The 18,417-nt window shown below is 43.1% G+C and overlaps 1 protein-coding gene across 4 annotated transcripts in view; it reads right to left on the minus strand.

Moving 5' to 3' along the window:
• si:dkey-181m9.8 (E3 ubiquitin-protein ligase RNF31) overlaps nt 1–17,105 on the minus strand; it is a 30,983-nt gene extending 13,878 nt beyond the window's left edge. For 3 of the 4 annotated variants that reach the window (XR_006406377.1, XR_006406376.1, XM_044367353.1), the window contains exons 1-10: nt 16,940–17,105; nt 16,447–16,537; nt 16,136–16,201; nt 15,883–16,049; nt 10,150–10,280; nt 9,950–10,053; nt 9,641–9,808; nt 9,138–9,478; nt 8,141–8,323; nt 3,247–3,345 (exon numbers count right to left, since the gene is read on the minus strand). Coding sequence is in view for 2 of the 4 variants with exons in the window: in XM_044367353.1 (XP_044223288.1) it covers nt 3,247–3,345; nt 8,141–8,323; nt 9,138–9,478; nt 9,641–9,808; nt 9,950–10,053; nt 10,150–10,280; nt 15,883–16,049; nt 16,136–16,201; nt 16,447–16,537; nt 16,940–16,984 (1,395 nt within the window). In the remaining 2 variants the exon portion in view is untranslated. The remainder of the gene's footprint in view (nt 1–3,246; nt 3,346–8,140; nt 8,324–9,137; nt 9,479–9,640; nt 9,809–9,949; nt 10,054–10,149; nt 10,281–15,882; nt 16,050–16,135; nt 16,202–16,446; nt 16,538–16,939) is intronic. The other variant, XM_044367352.1, reaches the window with a different exon arrangement.
• Nucleotides 17,106–18,417: the final 1,312 nt, after the last annotated feature.

The raw sequence follows: 18,417 nt of genomic DNA on the forward strand, positions 1-18,417 counted from the left end.
ATAGTTCTGTCAGACTCTCAGGGTCCTGCCACAGTCTCAGGGTTCTGTCAGAGTCTCAGGGTTCTGTCAGTAACAGGGTTCTGTCACAGTCTCAGAGTTCTGTCAGTAACAGGGTTCTGTCACAGTCTCAGGGTTCTGTCAGTAACAGGGTTCTGCCACAGTCTCAGGGTTCTGTCTCAGTCTCAGGGTTCTGTTGGACTCTCAGGGTTCTGACACAGTCTCAGGGTTCTGTTAGACTCTCAGGAATCTGACACAGTCTCAGGGTTCTGTCAGTTTCAGGGTTCTGTTGGACTCTCAGGGTTCTGACACAGTCTCATGGTTCTGTCAGACTCTCAGGGTTCTGACACAGTCTCAAGGTTCTGTCAGACACAGGGTTCTGTCAGTTTCAGGGTTCTGTTGGACTCTCAGGGTTCTGACACAGTCTCATGGTTCTGACACAGTCTCAAGGTTCTGTCAGACACAGGGTTCTGTCAGTTTCAGGGTTCTGTTGGACTCTCAGGGTTCTGACACAGTCTCATGGTTCTGTCAAACTCTCAGGGTTCTGACACAGTCTCAGTGTTCTGTCAGACACAGGGTTCTGTCAGTTTCAGGGTTCTGACACAGTCTCAGTGTTCTGTCAGACACAGGGTTCTGTCAGTTTCAGGGTTCTGTTGGACTCTCAGGGTTCTGACACAGTCTCATGCTTCTGTCAGAGTCTCATGGTTCTGTTAGACTCTCAGGGTTCTGACACAGTCTCATGCTTCTGTCAGAGTCTCAGGGTTCTGTCAGACTCTCAGGGTTCTGTCACAGTCTCAGGGTTCTGTCTCAGTCTCAGGGTTCTGTCAGACTCTCAGGGTTCTGTCACAGTCTCAGAGTTCTGTCAGTAACAGGGTTCTGTCACAGTCTCAGGGTTCTGTCAGTAACAGGGTTCTGTCACAGTCTCAGAGTTCTGTCAGTAACAGGGTTCTGTCACAGTCTCAGGGTTCTGTCAGTAACAGGGTTCTGCCACAGTCTCAGGGTTCTGTCTCAGTCTCAGGGTTCTGTTGGACTCTCAGGGTTCTGACACAGTCTCAGGGTTCTGTCTCAGTCTCAGGGTTCTGTCAGACTCTCAGGAATCTGACACAGTCTCAGGGTTCTGTCAGTTTCAGGGTTCTGTTGGACTCTCAGGGTTCTGACACAGTCTCATGGTTCTGTCAGACTCTCAGGGTTCTGACACAGTCTCATGGTTCTGTCAGAGTCTCATGGTTCTGTTGGACTCTCAGGGTTCTGACACAGTCTCATGCTTCTGTCAGAGTCTCATGGTTCTGTCAGACTCTCAGGGTTCTGTCACAGTCTCAGGGTTCTGTCTCAGTCTCAGGGTTCTGTCAGACTCTCAGGGTTTTGACACAGTCTCAGAGTTCTGTCAGACACAGGGTTCTGTCAGAGTCTCAGGGTTCTCACACAGTCTCAGGGTTCTGTTAGACTCTCAGGGTTCTGTTGGACTCCCAGGGTTCTGACAGAGTCTCAGGGTTCTGACACGATCTCAGGGTTCTGACACAGTCTCAGGGTTCTGTTAGACTCTCAGGGTTCTGTTGGACTCCCAGGGTTCTGACACAGTCTCAGGGTTCTGACACAGTCTCAGGGTTCTGTCTCAGTCTCAGGGTTCTGTCTCAGTCTTTATATCGTGTTAGAAAGTGTAATTGTGTCGTGACAGCACAGCCTGTCGTCTCTGGGCAGGTCTGCCTGTGTCGGTCCTTCTCTGTTGCAGCACTATGGTCACTCAGTCTGAACACTGTCTGTGTTTCTCAGGTTCTCAGCGGTTCCTGTGGTTCGGTAGTCTGCCACAATGTGCTGTCTGTTTAGGTGGTGAGCGTGTAATATCGTTCCAATCAGTGATGTCTCTTTCTTTAGTTATAATTAGGTCTGATTAAGAGTGTAACTGCTCTGAGGTCGGCTGGGGTTTGTGATGTCAGAAGGTGAAAGGTCAGCCAGCTTCAGCACCAGTTGGCTGAGGGGATTCCTCTCTATGTTCAACTCTTGGCAGGCAGGAGCTTTATAACTGTAACAGGCAGCGTTGCTCTTCTTAATATGGCTCCAGAATCTTTTCTGAATACTAGAAGTAAAGGACATTGACCTCATTCAGACCTGCATGCAGAGTTTGGGGGTTTTCTTTGTACTTGGACAATACTTTTGCAGAACTCTGCATGCAGGGTTTCAGTCATTTTGTAGTAAGGGGCCCCATTTCTCACTGCCATACAATGCAGTCGATTCTATAACTGATTTAAATGTTTTGAGCCATGTTTTAATTTGAATTTGGATTTGAAGAGAATGCTTGATGGCATAGAAAGCCGTCTCTTTGAGTTCCTTCACAGCAGAGCAGACGTTTCCTGTGGAAACATTTGTAAACCTCGGTAAGTTTAGGTATCTGTTTGTTCTATGTGGGTCCCACCTATTTAAATGTTGGGTCATTTCTCTGTAACCTTGATCTTTTTTGGAAGGTGATAATTTGTCTTCTTCATGTTGACTGTCGGGTCCAGGTGTGACAGTACTAATGGAGAAGGTCCAGGCTCTGCTGATGACCTTCTTTAGTAGGAAACAGTATGACCAGGTCATCTGCATAAAACACACACTTGATTCCTGAGTCTTGAAGACTGAGACCAGGTGCTGCTGATTGTTCTAATAACAATGTCAGTTCATTAATATCAGTATTGAAGAGGGTGGGCTGAGGTTGCAGCCGTGCTTCACCCCTCTACCCTGTGGGAAGAAGTCGGTGTGTTCATCTCCAATTCTGACAGCCAACATGTTATTTTCATATATTGATTTAATTACATTAAAAGACTTCCCCCCTATACCACTTTCTGTTAGTTTAAACAGTAATCCCTCAGGCCAGACTGAATCAAAAGCTTTTTGGAAATCAAAAAAGCATGTATGAATTGTGTCTTTATTTTGATTGACATATTTATCAATTAGTATGTGGAGGGTGAAAATGTTGTCAGCTGTTCTATAATTTGGAAGGAATCCAATCCAACTTTTGTTTAAGTCACTGTGCTCGATGAGGAAGTCTATAATTCTTGAATTTAGAATACTGCCACATAACTTCCCCACGTTACTACTTACACAGATGCTCTGCAGTTGTTGGGATTGAATTTGTCTCCATTCTTGAAGATGAATGTGATCAGCCCTTCACTCCAGCTTTCAGGGAAATGACCCACACTTAGTACCAAGCTGAATATCTTTAGGATGGCCAATTTTCTGTCACAGAGTTCTGTCAGAGTCTCAGAGTCTCACATGAGCACACCAGCGGAAGTTCGGCATCTCCTGCAGAGCTCGGTCTCTGAGTTTCCTCTGAAACAGCTCGTGGATCTCAGGAGGCAGGAAGTGACGGATCTGCAAATTAACAAACAAACAAACCATCAGATAAACAAACAAACCGCCAGATAAACACACAAACCGCCAGATAAACACACAAACCGCCAGATAAACAAACAAACCGCCAGATAAACAAACAAACCGCCAGATAAACAAACAAACCGCCAGATAAACAAACAAACCGGGGATTCCATCAACGCAGCTGATGAAAGCTGCGCTTTCTTGAAAAAAATCGGACTTGAATTAACATCGACTCTCACTTAAAGCTCAAGCTGTTCCACTAACACAGCTTAGCTGTGTCTCGTCAATGTTAACTCTAACCAGGCTTGAATAATCTTGCAGTATGCGCGTGCAAGGCAGACATAAACAGTCGATTGTCGAAAAGACGATGCTATGTTGCAAAAAGAAGCAAAAACAAAAGCAATGTTTACAATCATGGTTCAGGCAACAGGAGAACCAATTTACCAACTACATGATCCTTAGCTAGTTTCTTTATCTCCAACTGCAAATTCTTAATTTTTAACTTTTGATGATGCTCGTAAATCGAAAAGACATCCTGTACAAGTAGCTGATTATGTAGTTAGTAATGGTAAGTTGGTAAGTTTTCAATTTCTATTTCAGTTTTATTTATAAAGTGCCAAATCCCAACAGAAGTTATATCAGGGCACTTTTCACATTTAGCCGGTCTAGACTGTACTCTATTTTTTATTTATTTATTTTTTTTACAGAGACCGAACATTGCACCATGAGCAGCACTTGGTGACAACGGTGACGGTAAAGAAAAATCTCCCCTTTAACGGGAAGAAACCTCGAGCAGAACCGGGCTCTAGGTGGACGCCATCTGCCTTGACGGGTTGGGTTGAGAGAAAAAGAGGGAGGGAGACACAGAGAAGTAAACACCAATAATAATAACAACCATAATAATAATAGAAATATGACTAATAATGATAGCAGCAGCGATGGCCGTCAAGCTCCAGCCGATTGTTGAACCTCAGACTCAGATTCCATCCTGGCAGTGGAACAGTGGACCAGCTCTTCACCCTTGCAGGGATACTTGAGGGGTCATGGGAGTTAGCACATCCAGTCTACATGTGCTTTGTGGACTTGGAGAAGGCTTACGACAGTGTCCCTCAGGGCACCTTGTGGGCGGTGCTGTGGGAGTATGGGGTACCGGGGCTGTTGCTGTGAGTCATTGGTCCTTATATAACCACGGTGAGAGCTCTGTCCACACTCTCTGCAGTAAGTTGGACTAATTCTCAGTGGGTGTTGGGCTCCCCAAGGGTTGTCCTTTGTCACCGATTCTGTTTGTAATTTCATGAAGAAGGAGACTGTCCGGTCGGAAGGCAAAGCTCTCAATGTACCATTCGGTGTATGTTTTAACCCTCAACTATGGTCATGAGCTTTGAGTAGTGACTGAAACAATGAGATCGCAGTTACAAGCGGCCGAAATGAGTTTCCCCAGAGAGTGTCTGGGCTCAAACTAAGAGACAGGGTGAGGAGCTCAGACATGCGGGGGGAGCTCGGAATAGGGCCGCTGCTCCCTCGCATCAAAAGGAGCCAGCTGAGGTGGTTTGGGCACCTCGTTAGGATGCCTCCTGGACGCCTCCCTCTGGAGGTGCTCCAGGCATGTCCAACTAGTTGGAGACCCTGGGGGAGACCCAGAACACACTGGAGGGACTACATATCTCTTCCGGCCAGGGCAGTCCTTGAAATTTGTTTTATGTGTGAGTTGAAGGACATATCCTGATCAAAGATATCTCCCAAATTCCTTACAGTGGTGCAGGAGGCCAGGGTAATGCCATCTAGAGTAACTTAGCACAATAACTTCAGTTTTGTCTGAGTTTAGTGGCAGAAAATTGCAGGTCATCCAGGTCTTTATGTCGTTAAGGCATGCTTGGAGTTTGTTTAATTGATTGGTTTCATCAGGCTTCATTGATAAATATAATTGGGTGTCATCTGCATAACAATGAAAATTTACGGAGTGTTTCCTAATAATATTACCTAAAGGAAGCATATATAAGGTGAATAGAATTGGTCCAAGTACAGAACCTTGTGGAACTCCGTGTCTAACTTTTGCCTTCATGGAGGATTCATCATTAACATGTACAAACTGAAATCGGTCTGATAAATAGGACTTAAACCAGCTTAATGCAGTTCCTTTAATGCCAATTAAATGTTCCAGTCTCTGCAAAAGGATTTGATGGTCAATTGTGTTGAATGCAGCACTAAGATCTAACAGGACAAGTATAGAGACAAATCCTTTGTCCAATGCAGTTAGGAGGTCATTAGTGACTTTCACCAGTGCTGTCTCTGTGCTATGATGCCTCTAAATCCTGACTGAAAATCCTCAAATAAACTATTGTTATGTAGAAAGTCACATAACTGATTAGAGACTGCTTTCTCAAGGATCTTAGAGAGAAATGGAAGGTTAGATATAGGTCTATAATTGGCTAAAACACCTGAATCAAGAGTAGGCTTCTTAAGAAGAGGTTTAATTACAGATACTTTAAAGGACTGTGGTACATAGCCTGTTACTAAAGACAGATTGATCATATCTAGTAAAGAAGTGCTCACTAAGGGTAAGACTTCCTTAAGCAGCCTAGTTGGGATGGGATCTAAGAGACAGGTTGATGGTTTAGCTGAACAAATCATTGAAGTTAGTTCAGACAAGTCTACTGGAGAAAAACAGTCCAAATATATGTCAGGATTTACAGCTGTTTCTAAGGTTCCTGTGTTTGGGGAGAGAACGGTGCCTGTTGAGGGCAGGAGGTGGTTAATTTTGTCTCTAATAGTTAGAATTTTATCATTAAAGAAGCTCATAAAGTCGTTACTACTGAGAGCTATAGGAATACATGGATCAGTAGAGTTATGACTCTTTGTCAGCCAAAGTGCTGAAAAGGAACCTAGGGCAGTTTTTATTCTCTTCTATTAATGCTGAGTAATAGGCGGCTCTGGCATTACAGAGGGCCTTCCTATATGTTTTAAGACTATCTTGCCAGACTAAGTGAGATTCTTCTAGTTTGGTGGAACGCCAAATCCTTTCCAATTTTCATGATGTTTGCTTTAATTTGCAGGTTTGGGAGTTAAACCATGGAGCTAACCTCTTATGTTTTATTATCTTCCTTTTTAAGGGGGAGATGGAGTCAAGTGTTATTTGCAATGAGCCTGCAGCTCTATCAACAAGATTATCAGTTTGGGAGGAACTAAAGTTAACCCATAAGAACCCATGATGACACAGGTGTCACCAACCCTTTCAATGTTCTGGAAAATTCCTTATACAGCTTTATCCTTGATTTTAACTCATGAAGTCCCTAAGTGACATCTACTGAACATCCTGGTGCAGTCATGTGACAATGTGTGAATCTGTGTACCCATGACATCACTTCCAAAATTGCAGTGTGCCGGGTCAGCAAATGTGACAGAACTAGCTAATTTTAAAAAGCTTGTTTTTTGTTACTAAAGGTAGGTTTCAACCCATTTAACAATTCTGATGCTTTAATAAGATGTCCTGTATTACATTTAACCTGTTCTGACCACATTTCTTGAACAAATTGATGTAAAACAAGTTAGGGAAATATCGTTATGACATATATGTTATATTACAGATCTTTGACACTGAAGGTAGAATTTCAAAAAAAAAATTCAGAAATGTGTTCCTTGTGGTCCATTTGGTCTGTTTTATATTCCCCATAATTTTCCTTTAAGGAGAAATGGGTTAACATAAGAGTCCTCTGTAGTATTGAGACATGGCACTGAATTCAGTACTGATGGAACTGCTTCCTTAAATTTAGCTACAGCACTATCACATAGACATCTAGTGAAGACATTTTTGTCTAATGGCGTGTAGTCTAGTAATATGGATTCAAAAGTTATTAAGTAATGGTCCATTGATTCTCCTAAGTTGCCTACACCATAATTGTAAACATACATCTGATATTATCTAGTCTACTGCTAATATAGCCACAGTCAATGATCTGAATGTTAATTTATTAACAAATAAAGATAAAACAATAAGTTGGGACTAGCACTGCTTTTCACTTCACCGACCAAGATTAATCCTGCTGGTCCGGGGGATCGAACCAACAACCTTTAGGCCACCACTACCCACACAAATAGGCTTGTATAATGCACATTTAATCTGTCAGCAGTGTTTGACCAAGCCATCTCCTTCAACTTGTTAATTGCAGCACTTTTGCCCTTTTTGGTGATGACTCCTTCATATTCCTCATATAGTTTCATCAGCAGGTTTGTTCCACTGCTGAGAAGAAATTCGCTTTTGTTTCTGCTTCTTTTTGCAACATAGCATCGTCTTTTTGACAATCGACTGTTCTGGGCTGCTCATATCTGCCTCGCACGCGCACACTGATTATTCAAGCCTGGTTAGAGTTAACGTTGACGAGACACGGCTGAGCTGTGTTAGTGGAACGGCTTGAGCTTTAAGTGAGAGTCGACATTAATTCAAGCTGGGCTTTTTCAAGTAAGAGCACATTAGCTGCGTTGATGGAATCCCCCCAAGCAGATAAACATCAGATAAACAAACAAACCAGCAGATAAACAACCAACCATCTGCTGCATCACATTACAAGACTTCCACTAGCCAAACACAGGGGAGGGCTTTTATTGTGAAGCAGTCACGGACACTAGTCTATGATTGGAGAGTCTGAAGGAGAGGACGGCATCCTGAATAACCCCGCCCACTCCCTGGATAACTCCACCCACCATCTGAATAACCCCACCCACTCCCCGGATAACTCCACCCACCATCTAAATAACCCCGCCCACTCCCCACTTTGGTCTCCAGGTGACCTCTCACCTGTGTGTCCAGCAGGTTGAAGTAGTCCATGGACTCCTCCATCCCTCCCTGACCTCTGACCTCTGGCCGGCCGCACTGAGGGCAGACCAGCTGATCCACGCTCTTCTCTTTAATGGCCGCAGAGAAAAACATCTTAAAACACGTCTGACACAGGAAGCAGGAGCAGTGAGTCATCGTGATGATCTGAGATCACAGAAGAAGAAGCACATGGTGATAATTTACAGTAATAAAACCAGAGAAGAAGAAACACATGGTGACTATCTACAGCAGGCGTGTCTGCAGCCAATCACGGCTCGCGGCTTCTTTTTTCAAACGTATTATTTATGAGTTAATAAATTCTGTAACTGAGTTAATGTAATTTTGTTCATATATGTACTGTAGAAATAAGAGAAGCACCTGTATGCTGGATTTTGGAGTAAATATAATACAGTGTGTGTTGTATTGTAGATATTGAGTGTGTGGTGTAAAAACTACTTAAACCTGGTTACCTGGGAACAGTAAGAACTTCACCAGAGATGTGTGACTGTATGATCCACAGGAAGGTTTATTAAGATTGTTTATGGTTGTTTTGGGTTACAAACATAACTTCAACAAGTCAGAAAATGGGAAAATAAAACAGTAGAAGTCTGTTCAGGCTGTTGTGATCGTTCGTCAACAGCTGCCCGAGCACAAGTGATGAGCGAGAGGGCACGAAGGCTGACTCTTGACACTGATTTGTGATTTATAAAGGGAAAACGTGCATTTGTGCGTACACACGGTTTTATAAATCTGATTATGTTTTGGCACACAGGTCTCAGTATCGCTCCTCAGCAGTGTCTCTGGTTTCTGTCTATAGAAACTTTTGAATCTGTGATGGAAAGTTTTCTGTACTGATGACCAGAATCAGTTTATGACAAGCAACAACAATCATTACTTTTAAATGGACCTTTTACCTGTAATCTTACTACAGTAATAACACCAGAGAAGAAGCAGCAGCTGCTCTCTGATTGGCCGTTACCTTACTGAAGGACACCTGGTCCTGGCAGAGGGGGCAGCAGTGAGTCAGGAACCTGAGGGCTGATGGGAAATCTGTGCTGAGCTGGACTGCCTCCATGATGTCATCAGGGCTGAAGCTCCGCCCCTCCAGGGTCAGCAGAGACAGGAAGATGGCCGCCTGGTCTGGGGGCAGCCGAGCCGCCATCTGAGGGGGGGCGAGGTCAGACCCTGCAGTCCTCCTTACCTGGGCCCAGTCTGCTCCAGGTGCTGGTCCAGAACCAGATCCCACCCGGTCTCTGCTGGACTCACGGTCCAGACTCAGACCCCTCATCATCCTGCTGACGGAGTCTGTAGGGGGGACACCTGTGGAGACCGAGACCAGGTGAGGACTGCAGTACTACTATAGTTCTACTACTGTACTACAGTCTGTCACAGTACTACTGCAGTACTGTAACAGTAGTAGAAGTACTCAGAAAAGACTGTAGTACTGTGACATAATATAGTACGGTAGTACTGCAGTCTCACCTGAGGAGGCGGAGCTCAGGAAGGGGTTGTGATTGGAGGAGGAGGAGGGGGAAGGAGCACTGAAGTCGATCCCCAGCAGCTCCTCTGTGTACGACCTCCTCACCCTCACCTCCCTGCTCAGCTCCCATTTGCTGACTGGAACAGAGGGGGAGGAGCTTCGTCCAGTCACTGTAGAGACAAACACAGATTTAACATCTGCTGCACAGAGCTAATGTTTGCATTAGCATTCTTGTTAGCATGCTAACAAGCTAACTGTTAGCTCCGCTATCATGCACATGATCATCACAGAACAGCAGCAAGTAAGTTTACCTTTCTGTCCGGACAGGTGGGCGAGATGTCGGCTCTGTGGAAAGGAGGAGGAGGAGGAGGTGATAGAGGTTGAGGAGGAGGAGGAGGATGTGGCACACTGCAGGCTGCAGGAAAATAGACCGCAAAAATAAAAACCTGCCACGCCTCGTCGTCATCATACGGGGAAATATTAGAGAAAAGGTCATTTTTGTCTTTCTGACCTTCCAGCTGACTGTGACACCTGCACACCTGCAGGGGGTGGAGCTTGTCCCAAGGACCTGGCGTAAAGGGGCGTGTTGTTCTGGAAGGCCCGCCTCATCTCGGACACGAGCAGCGTCAGGTTAGACACACCCTGACAGGAAGTGACATCATGATCCAAACGTTAACAGATTTCTGTTTTCTGGATTTTGTTCAATTAAGATTTTCCCATTTTCAGTAGTAAGAAATGTCTGCTGCTAACTAACTAGCTATCTAACACCTAACTAACCAAATCAACTAACCAGCTAACTAACCATCTTCACTAATTAGCTTAGTAACAGCTAACTACCAGCTGACTAACAAGTTTGACTGACCAGCTAACTAATCAAATTAACTAACCAGATTAACTAACCAGCTAACTAACCAGTGTTTTCCCTGGGCCGAGTGCTTTGGGGCAGTGGGGGAAGTTCTGAGCAGTCAGACGTGATGGGAGACAAACAATGAGAAGCAGAAACAACAGACGAGGCTTTTGTTGGTCTTGAGAAGCTGCAGCATTTATTAACTGACACACTGTAGTCTGTACTGTACATTAACTGACACATTAACTGACACACTGTAGTCTGTACTGTACATTAACTGACACACTGTAGTCTGTACTGTACATTAACTGACACGCTGTAGTCTGTACTGTACATTTACTGACACATTAACTGACACACTGTAGTCTGTACTGTACATTAACTGACACGCTGTAGTCTGTACTGTACATTTACTGACACATTAACTGACACACTGTAGTCTGTACTGTACATTAACTGACACGCTGTAGTCTGTACTGTACATTTACTGACACATTAACTGACACACTGTAGTCTGTACTGTACATTAACTGACACGCTGTAGTCTGTACTGTACATTTACTGACACATTAACTGACACACTGTAGTCTGTACTGTACATTAACTGACACATTAACTGACACACTGTAATCTGTACTGTACATTAACTGACACGCTGTAGTCTGTACTGTACACTTACTGACACACTGTAGTCTGTACTGTACATTAACTGACACGCTGTAGTCTGTACTGTACATTAACTGACACGCTGTAGTCTGTACTGTACATTTACTGACACATTAACTGACACACTGTAATCTGTACTGTACATTAACTGACACGCTGTAGTCTGTACTGTACACTTACTGACACACTGTAGTCTGTACTGCACATTTACTGACACACTGTAGTCTGTACTTTACATTTACTGACACACTGTAGTACCGTGCTGTACATTAACTGACACACTGTAGTCTGTACTGCACATTTACTGATTGTTGAGACTACATGTGGACCACATGATTATCTTTGATAATCGTTAATTATTGCTGATAGCCAAACTCGTAGCCACGGCCCAACAAAATGGTGCCCCGTGTGAGGCAGAGTATTGTTGGCAATTATTCATAATTGTGCAATATTAATTTCAGCACAATTTTGGCCAGTACCAAAATTCTGGAATCTAAAGCCTCTAGACTATCCAATAGTCTTTATATTTAACATGACCTGTCTGCCACAGGAGAAGATATCTAGCTGTACTGACAAACAAGTGTTGGGAGAATTGATTTTTTTCAAATCAATTTTAGCTAAAGCAATTGGTAACCCAAATCTTGAGTTGTTGATAACTACCACTTTAAGCCCTCAAAGTGTTAAACTAAGAGCTTGCTGTTGCTGCTAGCCACTCAGGTTGAACCTACTCTGTAGGAAGTGTAAGAATTTTGGTTAAGCATTTGAAAAGTACACATTCAATGCCATCCAGTCAAGCTTTCAGAATTAGTTGTTAATTCAAGTGCTCCCTTTGTTAATTAAACCACAGGTTGCCACCGGCCCTGTGACACATAGAGAGCTTGTACCTGGCTGTTACTGCCATGCATTCCAGCCTGAGTCAACTTTAAGAAACAATCCTCTGACTGTTACTGCCCTGCATCTCAGTTAGTGCATGTTGAAATCTGTTGTGCCCACTAGAGCCACTAGACGGTGTCGTAGCTACCCCTCCTCCACAGGAAGCTACTCCCCATAGTGTAAGCCACAACATTGTTTGGTTAGGCTAGTGTACTGCCCAAACTACACAACAAAGTGTCTGCCACGCAACACCATAGCCAACCACATTGTTTTGTTGTACTAGTCAACTGTTAATCTAATCCTCCGTTCCAGATACAACAATGGAGAACCCCTGTGTAGAGCACTTTATTTCTTCCCTAGCACAGAGCCTAGAACCTGGCTACCCAGAATTCATCAGCAGGTTGAATTTCAGTGAGTGCAGGAAAGAGATAGACTCGTTACTCAAGGACAGGAATGATGCATAGACCGCATCCAAAGACCCATTGTTATGCTTGCTTCTGAACTTCCACAGGCAAACCAGCCTTGCCTGTCAGAGCAAAGCAGCCCTAGAAAAGGAGGTAGATTTCCTTAGAGCGCAAAATGCTTGCCTCCTCCATGAGGTTCAGACGGCCAATAAGAAAGCCATGCGCTATTTAGAAGACCTGTACTCAGCAGAGTTAAATCTCTGCTCACACAAGGAGGAATTGTTAAGGCTTAGGTCAGAACGTCCTGCCCCACTACAGTCATTCAGCCAATGTGATTCCGGTTATTCCGATTCACACTCCTCTCATAATGAAGGGTTAACTCCCTCTCCACTCAGAAGATTGGAACAATTCCCAACTGACCCTAAGTTCTTGGGAATGAAGTCAGCTTCTCAACCTCCACTGAGAGACAGAGCTAACAGCTACCTGAGTTCCCATCACTCTGAAACAGACACTGAAGAGACATGTAGTTTATCCTCTAGAAGATATTCTGCCCAGTGTTTTTCTCAGCCACTGATATATGACACATTCATCCGTGCTCATCCTTCCGAAGGGGGGACTAGATCATCCCAGAACTGTTCAGCCTCTCCTCAGCACTATCAGGAAAGTGATAACAGTTGTTCAGCCCCTGCCCTTCAACCAGAGAGAACTGTAGTACGTGATGCACATGTCCACGATAGTGCTAGTTTAGTCTTGTCTTCACCAGAAATGACTTCACAGTGTCCCCGCCTTAAAGTGCTTGAGCTCATAGCTAAGGACATTGATCATTTTGACCCAGACAGCTGTAATCACCACATTGAGGATTACTTTAGAGAACTAGAATACAATCTAGTTGACCTGCCCCATGCAACCCAAAGAGAGAAAGTTAAACTTGCTTGGAAAACCAGCTCTAAAGCTGTACACAAGTTTATACAATCACAACCTTCCAGAGTCAGAAATGACTACCAAAAGCTCCGTCAAGCACTAGTAGAAGAATTCTCTTTTACTGCTGACGAGACCACATCAATGGTTGCAGCCCTCCAAGTTAAACATTCCCGTCGTGAGCATCCCAGGGATTATTACCAACGTTTGAGGCATGCTTACTTCCAGGGCAAGAATGCACCAGGCTTAGAAGAAAACCCCACCTTCAAGTCCTTATTCTTGCAGAACCTTCATCCATGCGTACGCACTCACGTTGTACTTATGACGCACCAAGGTAACCCCTCACTGCGTGAGATAAGAAAGATGACACAGGTGGCTTGGGAAACTGCTGTCACTTCCAAAGCAGGAGGGAAAACAATTGAGCCTGCCAGCTCAAACACTGAAGCGTCATACAGGTCTGCTGCCTCAAAAGATCACCCTCATAACAGTCCAAAGGGGGGTGACAAAAGGCAGCATAGGGACACTGGGCGTAACCGCCATGTCCACCAACTGCGTCGAGATAGGCACTCACACAGTAGAAGCTTTAGAAGGCCATACGCAGAGATTCTGGCCCAGAAGTGTGACCAGACAATGGACAGATCAGATGATGACCACAGCATCTCTGACCACAGTTCAGTACATGGTCACCATCTATCAGACAGTGACAGCGCCTCTGAATGTCTCTCTCCCTCTGGCTACACGGAGCGTTACAGCCCTGAGCCACAAGTTAGAAACTTAAGGCACAAGAGCTCTAGAGTTTGCTTCTCACAATTCTAGACAGCAACACAGTCCACCCCTGTACTGCCAGTAAGACAGATACCAGTGCCTTACTTTTCCTGCAGTTACACTTGGGTTCGTTAGCAACAGTAGCAACCTCAGTTATTCTAAACTCAGTAATAGCCAGACAGCCTGCTATTAGTTGAGGAAAGCCTAAATTCTGATTCAGCTCAGACACAACTGTCCTACTTTACAAGTACAACTGGATCAACTCCTTGGTAGTATTTTATCAATAGGATCACTTTGCAAAACACTAGCTCAGGACACTTGATTAGGTACTTTCAGAAGTAGTCATACACATGTCCTCACCCACCACAAGTTTAGGACATAGTGCCAAACAAACAATGATACAGCCATTAGGACTTTGGGATTTTTGGAAATATGATGACATCCTTCTGCAGCTACACTTGCTTGAAGGACAAAATTGTAAAGTCTGCCAAGATCAGACTGAGTACTACATTGAGTAGTACTAATTAACGATTATCTTTGATAATTGATAATTATTGCTGATAGCCAAACTCGTAGCCACGGCCCAACACTGACACACTGTAGTCTGTATCCCAGGCAACGACACAGAGGTTAATTCACGATTCAGAACAGCACAGAGGCTCCCAAACGCTATTTATTATTGATTTCTGAATGAATGGATTTGTTATTTATGGCATTAACATTTTTTTGGCCTGGCAGCTTGCTAAAACTGTACAATTATGATGGAAACACTGCTAACTAGCCAGCCAACTAACCAGATTAACTAAATAGCTAATTAACCAGCTAACTATCCAGATTAATGAACCAGACAACCAACCAGATTAACTAACCAGATTAATTCAACAGCTAACTAACCAGATCAATTAACCAGATTAACTAAATAGCTAATTAACCAGCTAACTATCCAGATTAATGAACCAGCCAACTAACCAGATTAAGTAACCAGATTAATTCAACAGCTAATTAACCAGCTAACTATCCAGATCAATTAACCAGACAACTAACCAGATTAACTAACCAGATTAAATTAACAGCTAACTAACCAGATCAACTCACCAGATTAACTAACCAGATTAAATTAACAGCTAACCAGCTAAATAACCAAATTAATTTAACAGCTAATTAACCAGCTAACGATCAAGATTAATTAACCAGACAACCAACCAGATTAACTGACCAGATTAATTAAACAGCTAACTAACCAGATTAATTAAACAGACAACCAACCAGATTAACTAACCAGATTAATTAAACAGCTAACTAACCAGATTAATTAACCAGACAACCAACCAGATTAACTAACCAGATTAATTAAACAGCTAACTAACCAGATTAATTAAAAAGACAACCAACCAGATTAACTAACCAGATTAATTCGACAGCTAACTAACCAGATTAATTTAACAGTTAATTAACCAGCTAACTAATATGGTTAATTCCACAGTTAATTAACCAGCCAACTGTCCAGATTAATTAACCAGACAACCAACCAGTTAACTAATCAGATTAATTTAACAGCTAACTAACCAGCTAACTAATATAGTTAATTCCACAGTTAATTAACCAGCTAACTGTCCAGATTAATTAACCAGACAACCAGCCAGCTAACTAGCCAGATTAATTTAACAGCTAACTAGCCAGATTAATTTAATAGTTAACTAACCAGCTAACTAACCAGATGAACTACCTAGCTTACTACCCGGTCTGACTGAGCGTGCTCAGTGGGTCTTACGTGCGTCCAGTTGCTGAGCGCGTGCAGACGGATGTTGCCAGCGGCGTCCACGCAGGGACAGGACGGGTTGATCACCATGGAGACAGATGGACAGACGTAACAGCGAGGCCGGGACGCCGGGTGGGTCTCATGAAGCCAGATGCACACTGGGATATTATACTCGCCTCCTGTAAACACATGACATCACAGCGTCAATAACATGGGTAGAGTTTCCACCTAATCAATAAATCTGCTGATCAGTTAAGCTTCTGACCTTCATACTGGACGGGAACCGTCCCAGCCAGGTAGACCAGCTTCTTCTTCTCTTTGTTGGGAAAACCTGAGGATCCATCAATCAATCAGTTTCAGTAGTTTCAGTATTAATAAAGGTGATAGAAACAGCAGAAACATTAGGAACTGTAGAAACAGTAGAAACAACAGAAACAACAGAAACAATAGAAGCAACAGAGACGACAGAAAAAGTAGAAACAATAGAAACGGTAGAAAAAACAGAAACATTAGAAACCTTAGAAAGTGTAGAAACAATAGAAACCGTAGACACAGTAGAAACTATTGAATACTTACAGTAAAAATCCACGTAGAGACGAAGATCAGAGAAAAGTGACCGAACTCTCTGAAGATCAGACAGAGTTTCTACTGGATAACTGTACTGACACTAAGGAGGAGGAGGAGGAGGAGGAGGAGGAGGAGGAGGAGAGGACAAGGAGGAGAGAGGCGGTGGAGGAGGACAAGGGGGAGAGAGGCGGTGGAGGAGAGGACAAGGGGGAGAGGGGTTGAGGAGGATGAGGAGAAGGAGGGGGAGAGGAGGAGGAAGAGAGGGAGGAGAGGAGGGGAGGAGAGAAGGAGGAGCAGGAGGAGACATTAATCTGATTAGCTCTTGTTGTTTTTAGCATTAGTTAGCATTAGTTAGCTAACTAAGCTAACACTTCTGTATGGATCTTCCCTCTCAGTCTAGCTGGCAAGCCGGTTAGCAGCAGGTCAAGTGCGGCGCTGAGTTGTTTTGTCACTAATAAAGTTATTTTGAAGTGAAGTTGAGGAGATGAAGTTTGGTTCTCACCTCCGTCAGAGTCCGCAGCTCCTGTTCACCTCCGACTCGCGGCATTTTACCTGAAACTCACCTGAAAAACTGTTAAAATTCACCTGCTAACAGGCTAACAGGCTAGCTGCTGCCGTTTTCAAACATGACACATCAACATCCGCTTCCCAATTTTCAAAGTTAAAGCACGGAGATTATTATTTGTATTCTTGAAAATTGTATTAATGTTAATTAAATGTTATTAAATGTTTAAATGTGTTTGTTTTATTGGTTGTTGGTTCTGTTTTCAGCTTTGAGACAAACTCAGCTGGTCTGTAGACAGTTTATTCATCCGGAGGTTTAATCTGAAGATTAACTAAACAGTACTAGTACTTCATCAGTGTAGTAGTAGTACTTCATCAGTGTAGTAGTAGTAGTACTTCATCAGTGTAGTAGTAGTAGTATTTCATCAGTGTAGTAGTAGTAGTACTTCATCAGTGTAGTAGTAGTATTTCATCAGTGTAATAGTAGTATTTCATCAGTGTAGTAGTAGTACTTCATCAGTGTAGTAGTAGTAGTATTTCATCAGTGTAGTAGTAGTATTTCATCAGTGTAGTAGTAGTACTTCATCAGTGTAGTAGTAGTAGTATTTCATCAGTGTAGTAGTAGTGTTTCATCAGTGTAGTAGTAGTAGTACTTCATCAGTGTAGTAGTAGTAGTACTTCATCAGTGTAGTAGTAGTATTTCATCAGTGTAGTAGTAGTACTTCATCAGTGTAGTAGTAGTAGTACTTCATCAGTGTAGTAGTAGTATTTCATCAGTGTAGTAGTAGTACTTCATCAGTGTAGTAGTAGTAGTACTTCATCAGTGTAGTAGTAGTATTTCATCAGTGTAGTAGTAGTACTTCATCAGTGTAGCAGTAGTACTTCATCAGTGTAGTAGTAGTAGTATTTCATCAGTGTAGTAGTAGTACTTCATCAGTGTAGCAGTAGTATTTCATCAGTGTAGTAGTAGTATTTCATCAGTGTAGTAGTAGTATTTCATCAGTGTAGTAGTAGTACTTCATCAGTGTAGTAGTAGTAGTACTTCATCAGTGTAGTAGTAGTAGTACTTCATCAGTGTAGTAGTAGTATTTCATCAGTGTAGTAGTAGTACTTCATCAGTGTAGCAGTAGTACTTCATCAGTGTAGTAGTAGTAGTATTTCATCAGTGTAGTAGTAGTACTTCATCAGTGTAGCAGTAGTATTTCATCAGTGTAGTAGTAGTATTTCATCAGTGTAGTAGTAGTATTTCATCAATCAATCAATCAATCAATCAGTTTTTATTTATACAGCGCTAAATCACAACAAGTCATCTCAAGGCACTTTTCACATAGAGCAGGTCAAGACCGTACTCTTTAATTTACAGAGACCCAACAATTCCCCCATGAGCAGCACTTGGCGACAGCGGTAAGGAAAAACTCCCCTTTAACGGGTAGAAACCTCAAGCAGACCCCGGCTCTTGGTGGGCGGCCATCTGCT

Source organism: Thunnus albacares, chromosome 12 (assembly GCF_914725855.1).
Source record: "Thunnus albacares chromosome 12, fThuAlb1.1, whole genome shotgun sequence".
In the NCBI taxonomy this organism is placed as follows: Eukaryota; Metazoa; Chordata; class Actinopteri; order Scombriformes; family Scombridae; genus Thunnus; species Thunnus albacares.